The 9,604-nt window shown below is 40.0% G+C and overlaps 1 protein-coding gene across 4 annotated transcripts in view; it reads left to right on the top strand.

Annotated features, from left to right (window-relative positions):
• Positions 1-9,604, top strand: part of LOC106876501 (zinc finger protein 93) — a 90,463-nt gene that overhangs the window by 14,178 nt on the left and 66,681 nt on the right. For all 4 annotated transcript variants that reach the window (XM_052975082.1, XM_052975081.1, XM_052975083.1 and 1 more), the window contains exons 2-3: positions 472-594; positions 2,651-4,033. In XM_052975082.1, the coding sequence (XP_052831042.1) occupies positions 472-594; positions 2,651-4,033 (1,506 nt within the window). The remainder of the gene's footprint in view (positions 1-471; positions 595-2,650; positions 4,034-9,604) is intronic.

The raw sequence follows: 9,604 nt of genomic DNA, 5'->3' as shown, positions 1-9,604 counted from the left end.
CTGAGGACTGGTGCAACCGGATGGCAACACCAGGCTCCAATCTAATTTGGCAGAGTTTCTACAGCTGGATGCCCTTCCTAACGCCAACCACTCAGAGAGTGTAGTGGGTGCTTTTACGTGTCACCCGCACGAAAACGGCCACGCTCGAAATGGTGTCTTTTATGTGCCACCCGCACAAGAGCCAGTCCAGGGGCACTGGCAACGATCTCGCTCGAAAACCCTACAAGGCCAGTCAGGCGGTACTGGCAACGGTCACACTCAGGATGGTACATCTTATGTGCCACCCGCACAAGAGCCAGTCCAGGGACACTGGCAACGATCTCACACAAGAGGGAGGCATGAGGAAGGGAATAGATAGAATCATTTACTGAAATCTACCAAAACTCTACTAAGTTTGTTGACAATATGAATGGATATATGAAGGATACTGCTTATGTTTTACACTTGGTTTTTCTTTTTCTTCTTCCTCAGATTGTGATTATTTAACATGTGGGCGTTGTCTGCGAGAATTCCCACTGCAGAATATTACCAATTTCATTCATCATAAGAAGAATGACTGTGATGCCGACACGGGGGATAAATCAAAGAATTCAGGTATTTATGGCTTTGTTTCTTTTTTTGTTGGGGTTTTTTTTTTGTGTTTGTGCTTAATTACTAAATGCAAGTGTGGTTGTGTGGTAAGACATTTGCTTTCCAACCACATAGTTCTGGGTTCAGTTCTACTGTGTAGCACCTTATATACATGTCTTATATGCATCTCATCTAGGCTAACTTTCTTCTAATTAATTGAGCTCTGAACCAGGTAATGAAATGTCATTACCAGGTTCAGCTGAGAGGTTCTTGTCTTGCAGGCTCGTGGGTCTGGTGACACATACAAGCACCCACACCAGTGCCACTCAGGTGCACCAGTGAAATATAGGAACACCCACACCGATTCCACATAAAAGCACCCATGCTGGTGCTAGGTTAAAAGCACCTAGTATACTATGTAAAGTGGTTAGCATTAGGAAAGGCATCCAGCCATAGAAACTATAGTTGGTTGGCACTCCGTCGGTTTTGACGACAAGGGTTCCAGTTGATCCGATCAACGGCACAGCCTGCTCGTGAAATTAACATGTAAGTGGCTGAGCACTCCACAGACACGTGTACCTTTAACGTAGTTCTTGGGGGAAATTCAGCATGACACAGAGTGTGACAAGGCTAACCCTTTTGAATTACAGGTACAACAGAAACAGGAAGAAAGAGTGAGAGAAAGTTGTGGTGAAAGAGTACAGCAGGGTTCGCCACCATCCCCTACCGGAGCCTCATGGTGCTTTAGGTGTTTTCGCTCAATAAACACTCACAACGCCCGGTCTGGGAATCGAAACCGCGATCCTACGACTGCGAGTCCACTGCCCTAACCACTGGGCCATTGCACCTCCACATAGAAACTATACCAAAACAAACAAATAAGGCCCAGGCAGCTCTTCAGCTGTCAAACTGTCTTATCCATGCCAGCATGGAGAAGAGACAAGGTCTACTTTGCCTTTCATCCTCTCAGGATCGATAAATTAAGTACCACTTGCGTACTGGGGTAAATCTAATCCCCCAAAAATTCAGGCCTTCTGCTTAGAGTAGAAACGAATATGCTTTATGAGCCACATTTTTACTTAGATGAAGCACAACAAATCTTTGATCATCCCAGTCCTTTGTCATCTCCTTCATGAGACTCAACCTTCAGAGGTCATTTTTCACTACTTCATTCTACATGCATGTATGTATGTATGTACAGTCATGGTCAAAAGTTTGGAACATAAGTCTGAAAATTAGAATTTTTATATTAAATGCCCAAAGTTATAATTTGAATCGAATCGAATTGTACTTGGGCATAACAATTTTAATTTTTTTTTTAAATGTTCCATGCTTTAACCCCAACTGTATGTGTGTGTGTGTGATTTTTAAAAGCAATTCTGATGAGGCAGTCTTTGGACCACTACCACTATTGTTCAAAAAACTTCAAAGATATACCAAACCATATCATTCATTTGTTTCACATCCATTTTTTCATGCTAGCATAAGTTGGACGAATACATTATTGAGGTATTGCTTTACTGTTAGATGCCCTCCCTGTCACTAACCCTCAGCTGTTTTACAAGCAATGGATTTTTTTTTATCTCACTTGTCCTTAAAAGTGTTAAGTTTGAGGATAATTTTGTTGACAAAGTATGTCAACAAACAACGCTGGTTTTAGTCCAATGCTTTTGTATGAAGCATAGAATGTAAACATTCAACCATGCTCATATACACATATGTGCACACACACACACACACACACACACACACACACACACACACACACACAGGTATGGCTGTATGATAACAAGTTTGCTTCTCAACCATATTGGTCCTGGGTTCAGTCCCAATGTGTGGCACCTTTGGAAAGTGTCTTCTACTTTGTGGGGTAGGTATGAGAGGTTAGATCTAGTCAGTTTTAGCATAAAAGAAGACCAGATATAGCGCTAGTTTAAATGCTAAAGAGTTAAACTTCTTAACAAAGTGTAGTCTCTCTATAACTTGACAAAGTATAAGCAAGTAAATGGATAAGTAAATGTACCAAATTGTAGATCTATTTGCAAAACACATTAACCATATTGCCTTTTATTCGTTACAGATGCACTTGGTCGCCAGTTATACTGTTCCTCATGCACCAAGGCTTTCTTGTCTGCATGGGAGATGCTACAACATGCACAGTTCACCCACAAATTCAAAATATTTTTCGATGTCAACCAGCAAGTCTGTGAGAGTCGCACTGGTGTTACTACAGTCTGTGTGACCAACAAGAATAACTCTCTTGAAAAGGAGAACAAAGAAGTCGAAGAGACTGTTCTACCAGAAGTTATCTCACTCAAACAAGAAGTAACTGATGAAGAACTATCAGAAAACCCATCTTTAAGTCTGTTTCCTAGCAAAGGCAGCAGCAGCAGCAACAACAACAGTAACAACAGTAGCAACAACAACAACAACAACAACAACAACAACAACAAAAAACAAGGAGGCTGTTCTGTCAGCTCACAAGAAATGCAATGTTGCAGTTCAGTACTTCCCAAAAAGCGAAAACAACACATTGAGACATCACATCACATAGCAGAAGGGGCCTTCAAAGAGAGGAGTATTCACAGAAATGATAACAGTTTGAGAATTGGTCGTAAAAGAATGTTCAGTGGTACCCAGTATTATTTGAGTCGCAGTCAACTTGGCTATGGGAAATATTCTCATAGCAGAGGTTTTGGTGGTGTCAACCGAATTCAAACTGTTTCAAAGAACCGGAAGTACCCAAGTGAGATTTATATTGATGTTGAACATGAGAACGAGAACCAGGATTTAATCGATTCCCATGATTCAAATCACAGTGAAAGTGGTACCTCGTGCCACAAAGACCCTTTTGTAGAAACATCAACAAGCAAAAGCTGTCGGACCAGAGAAATCAATGCTGATAACCTTGTTAGTAGTAGCAGATCATTTATTCTTCAGCCAGGCACCGTGTTTTCTATTCCTTTCTCTTACCCTGTCCATAGTGAACCATCTTCAGGCTCCAATACTTCATGCCCGACCATTTACACAACAGGCTTGAGTGACAGTAATAGCCAAAAACAGAGCAACTCATCAACAGATGGTAGCACTGTTTCAGCAACATCCAAAGTGTCCAGTTGCAACAACATTCCAACAATAAAACCATCCCCTTCTCTCAGCAAGAACAAGTCAACTACATCATCTTCTCTTCTCATCAAATCACCAACTTCTGACAAACAAGCACAACAATCAGAGATTCTGATTGGTCAGCGATCTCTCTCTCGTAACCGTCCACTGACAACACGTTCTTGTTCACCCAAATCAGACAACAGCAATCTTCAACAGGCTAAGGAAAACCAACTTAGTCCTGATCAACGTGCCCGCAAACGCAAATACCCCACATCACGGCCTTTCAAATGTGATCAATGTGACCATGCCTTTAATCAAAGAATTCATCTGAAAAAACATCTCAGTAAGCACACAGGTAAGTTGAAGTGTTTATTTGTATTAGCTTTAATAAAGGATGGTGAGTTGTTTAGCTCCAGTCCAGCCCTGGCCAAACAGATTCTTGATCTAAACCATGATCATTCTGTACATTAATATATACTTTCATGGAAGGTAGCAAATTGGAAGAATTATTAGCAAACCTGGCAAAATGCTTAGCAGCATTTCATCCATCTTCACATTCTTAGTTCAAATTCTGCCAAGGCCTTTCATCCTATCAGAGTCGATAAAATAAGTACCAGTTGAATACATGGGTCAATGTAACCAACTTACTTCTCCCCTAAAATTGCTGGCCTTGTGCCAAAATTTGAAACCAATATTTACTTTCATGAAGGATTGTCATGTGGTGAAAATGATAAAATATCAAAGTAAATGGGAAAAATAAAACTATATTGACATTTAGTTTGAACAGCTGCCATTAGGCAAGGATTAAACAGAAGTTTTAATGAGGAACCAGGAATGATGGGTCATAATGGGAACAATGAGTGAAGAAAAGACAAATAGCTCAAGCTCAGAGAAAGAGTCTACATGTCTGTAAATTACTTATTGTAGTGTGTTGGTTCCCTCCACAATTAGAACCGGTGTAAGGGGTAGATCCAAGAAGACGTGGGACAAAATGGTGAAGAAGGATCTTTAGATACTGGGCCTCACTGAAGAAATGACTAGGGATTTGGAGTTGTGGAAATTTGCTTTTACTTGAGAAGATGTGTCAAGCTAAATAAAATCACAGTCATCCATACATACAGGCTGTCCTTTGCAGGTGCAGGTGTCACATAGAATGCACTTGTGCCAATGCCACATAGCATGTGACTGTGCTGGTGTCACATAAAATGCACTCATGCCAATGCCATGTAAAATGCACTTGTGCTGGTGCCACATATAAAGCACTCATGTCTGTGCTGTGTAAACACACATACCGGTAGCATGTAAGAAGCACCCAGTACACTCTGTAAAATGGTTGGCATTAGGAAGGGTATCCAGCCATAGAAACGATGCCAAATCAGACAACTGGAGTCTGGACAGCTCTATGGCTGACCAACTCCTGTTAGACTGTCCAACCCATGTCAGCATGGTAAATAGGTGTTAAACAGTGATGATGATGTTGAGAAATATATGCTTACCAATCAATGGTCTTTTTTGAGGATGTACCAAACTGTATTTGTGTGGATTGCAGCAGTACTCCAATGTAGATTGGACTTGAGTGTATAGGGAGTCGACAGCTGGTCATGGCTGAGGTATATTTTGACTGTAAAAGAAAGCCTAGGCTTTAGGGTGTAGTTTTAGTACTGCTACACTTGAGTGGGTAGCTTAAATGAGAATGTCAAAGATAGTGAGGCCAGGCATTTTGTTTAGATTTTGACAGCTTTGCTGTGGTGCAACACTGTCTCTTTGATGTCTGTATGTATTGTATTGCTGTGAAAGATAATTTGTCATATTTCATTGAATCAGTGCAGCTCTAGCATAAAGTGTCTGAGGTGAATGTTGATGAATGTCATAGATGTGTGGAAGACAGTACCATCTACAAGTGTGAGTGCGTGTGTTGTTAGAAGCAGCAGCAAATAAGTCATTAATATTGATAAGGAAGAAAGCAGTAAGCTGGCAAAGTTGTGATCACATCGGACAAAATGCTTAATGGCATTTCTCCCAACTTTAGATACTGAGTTCAAATGTTGCTGGGTTAGGGTCAACTTTGCCTTTCAGCCTTTCTGGGTTAATAAAATAAGTACCAGCTGGGTGCTGGGGTTGATGTAATTGATTAGATCTTTCCCCCAAAGTTTCAGGCCTTGTGCCTATAGTAGAAAGAATTATTATTTCTTACATAAGCACAACACCCAAAATTTAGGGAAGAAGGTAGCCAATTAAATCAATCTCAGTACTTAACTGGTACTTTGTTTTATTGATCTTGGAGGGATAAAAGCCAAAGTTGACCCTGAAAGACCTGATAATAATTTGGTTGGCTCAGTCATTAAATCTATTTAATCATATCTATCTATCTATCTATCTATCTATCTATATATTATTGTAAAATCTGGTAATTATTCATATATTAATTAATATCGATTAATTATCAGTAGGCCAGCACATCTAAAGAATCAAAGAGATTCAGAAATATTATCTGCAATCTCAGGGGATTAAGGTACATTTAAAAAAATAACGTCGACCACTAACGTGGACAATTGATGCGCTAGAAATAGATCACATCTTGTGTCTATTAAAACCTAAATTGTTCTCAACATGAAATATAGCAGCATACCAAAAACGTGAGTGGGCAAGACATTTAAAATCACTTAAACAAGCATTATATATATATATATGTGTGTGTGTGTGTGTGTGTGTGGCTGTGTGGTAAGAAGCTTGTTTTCCAACTACACGGTTCCAGGTTCAGTCCTACTGCATGACACCTTGGGCTAGTGTCTTCTACTATAGCCTTGGGCCAACCAAAGTTTTGCGAGTGGATTTGGTTGACAGAAACTGAAAGAAGCCCATTGTGTATGTGTGTGTGTCCCCACTGCTTGAAAACCAGTGCTGATATGTTTATGTCTTCATGACTTAATGGTTTGAAATAAAGACCAACAGAATAAGTACTAGGGTCGATTAATTTCACTAAAAGTTCTTCAAGGTGGTGCTCCAGCATGACCGCAGTCTAATGACTAAAACAAGTAAAAGATTAAAAAAAAGATATAAAAGTTTTGAGTGTACTTTTTATTTGTTGACATTTTTGTTTGAAGAAAGACTACAATAATTCTATGGATGATGTACTGAAATGCTGACCATGTAATCACTTGAAGGCACATGGCTCATTGGTTAGGGCATTAGGCTCACAATCGTGACGTTCTGTGTTCAATTCCCAGGTTAGGCTGTATGTTGTATTCTTGAGCAAGACACTTTATTTCACGTTGCTCCAGTTCACTCAGCTGTAGGCATGAGTTGCAACATTAATGGTACCAAGCTGTATCAGCATTTGCTATTCCCTTGGATAACATCAGTGACATGGAGAGGGGAGCCTGGTATGTATGGGTGACTACTGGTCTTCCATAAACAACCTTGTCCGGACTTGTGTCTCAGAGGGGAACTTTCTGGGTGCAATTCCATGGTCATTCATGATCAAAGGGAGTCTTTAATAACTTGGTTCTATGTTCAACTATTACAACTACAAATAAAAAAAGAATTAGCACCTAAAGAAACCAGTTATGTTCTCTCGTTTAATGGAAAGAAAAGTTTCTGAAAACACCACTTGTCAACTAACTAGGAGCTAATTATGAAAGAAAGTAACAGACAGACACAAAAAAATGAAGAGCTACCCAGAGTACTTGACTGGTATTTATTTATTGATCCCAGGAGTATGAAAGGTGAAGGTAACTCTCATATGATTTGAACACTGGGTGCAAGGTTTGGAATAAAGGAAGCAAAATATTCCAAAATAATGGTCTGATGATACTGCACAACAAAAGCTGAAAATAATCCCTCATATACAGTTTTTGAATTTGAACACAACACAAGTCCAATTCAGCCAGTTCTCCAACTATGTGAGTGTTCAGATTTGTAGAAAGCTCTATTTCCTATAGTAGTATGGCAATTAAGCATGTAAAATTCCAACAAAACAGAGAGGCAACATCAGTGAAAAAGCTAAAATTATACATAACTTACACTTGAGAAAGCATTGTTTGAATTGAAGTTAATTATATTACATTTACAGCAAGCTAGTCACCCGATTTTTGTCACGAGTAGTGACAGCACCTTTTGTCCTTGCCTTGCCTTGCTTTGTAAATAACTACTGATACATATGGTAGTTTTGCTGGGTCTGTTGCTTGAAAAAAAGTGCTTTAATTGATCTGTACACCATTTAAAGTTAATATACATGTGTATGCCTCTGTGTGTGTGTGTGTGTATGTGTGTACATACATAATATGCTTGTATCATGTATATATATATATATATATGTGTGAATATGCATATATATATATATATATATATATATCATCATCATCGTCGTCGTTGTCATCATCTGCTTTTCAAGCTGGCATGGGTTGGACAGTTTGACTGATGGCTGGTGAGCCAGAAGGCTGCACCAGGCGCCAATCTGATCTAACAAAGTTTCTACAGCTGAATGCCCTTCCTAATGCCAACCACTCCAAGAGTGTAGTGGGTGCTTTTTACATGCCACCAGCACGAGGGCCAGTCAAGCAGTACTGGCATTGACCACGCTTGAATAGTGCTTTTTACGTGCCACTGGCACAGGAGCCAGTCAAGCAACACTGGCAACAACCACTCTCGAATGGTGCTTTTTCCGTACCACCGGCATGGGACCAGTCAGGTGGCACTGGCAACGTTCACACTCAAATGGTGCTTTTCACATGCCACCAGCACAGGTGCAAATCAGGCAGTACTGTCATCAGCGACGACAATGACTTCACTTGACTCAACAGGTCTTCGCAAGTGCAGTTTATTGCCCAATGATTGAAGGGTACTCTTAGACGGGCTGGTTATGCTGCACTGGCATAGGCCACAGTGAGAGTCTCACTTGATTTGCCAGGTCTTTCCAAGATCTTCCTGGGTCTACTTCTTCCACAGGTTCTCTCATGTACACAGACACACACACACAGGCATACACATATATGTATATTAACTTTAAATGGTGTACAGATCAATTAAAGCACTTTTTTCAAGCAACAGACCCAGCAAAACTACCATATGTTCTCTTCATGTATGGATCAAAACAGTTTGATTCAAATTCATTGGTACTCTTGAATTTCAAGCATGATGCTAGTTGTCAGCTATTTTGAATTTGACTGACTGAAGTTGATCCTTATTACTATAAGGTGGGCTGCAATTGGTTGTGGTTATATAGGTAACAGTTAGTTGAAAAATATGACATGGTGAACAGGAAATTGACCACGTGGAAGACAGGAAACAGGCCACATGATGATTAGGAAATCTGTCAGGTTGTTGGAGTGGGGTAAGTAGAAAGGGGCAGCATGTGTAATTATATAGTTCTATATGTGGGTGAGTAGACACGCTCATATAGTTTTGCATGTATGCATATATTGATGTAAGCATGCGCATCTGTACATGGGCATGAATGTCTGTGCACATGCACACACACACATACACTTGGACAAACATGCATGTGTGCACACATCTACATGTGCATATGCATACACATGCACACATGCATATTCATTTATATGGACACACCCACATATAGAGCTATAATATTTGCACATGCCTCCCCTTCCTACTTCCTCCCCGACAACCTCACCAAGTTCTTAATTGCCATGTGGTCTATTTCCTGTCCTCCACGTGATCAATTTCCTGTTCACCATGTGATATTTTCCAACTAACTGTTAACCATATACCAACATCAAACCACAACACCGCGTAACCCACCTCCACCACTCACAGCCCGCCTTATGGTAATAACAATAAACTTCTGTCAATCAAATTCAAAATGGCTGACAACTAGCATCACACTTGAAACTCAAGAGTACCAACAAATTTGAATTAAACTGTTTTGATCTCTCTCTCTCTCTCTCTCTCCATATATATATAT

The sequence above is a fragment of the Octopus bimaculoides genome, chromosome 20, assembly GCF_001194135.2.
Source record: "Octopus bimaculoides isolate UCB-OBI-ISO-001 chromosome 20, ASM119413v2, whole genome shotgun sequence".
In the NCBI taxonomy this organism is placed as follows: domain Eukaryota; kingdom Metazoa; phylum Mollusca; class Cephalopoda; order Octopoda; family Octopodidae; genus Octopus; species Octopus bimaculoides.
Note: the sequence above shows the minus strand (reverse complement) of the source record. Positions and strands in the feature narration are given on the sequence as shown.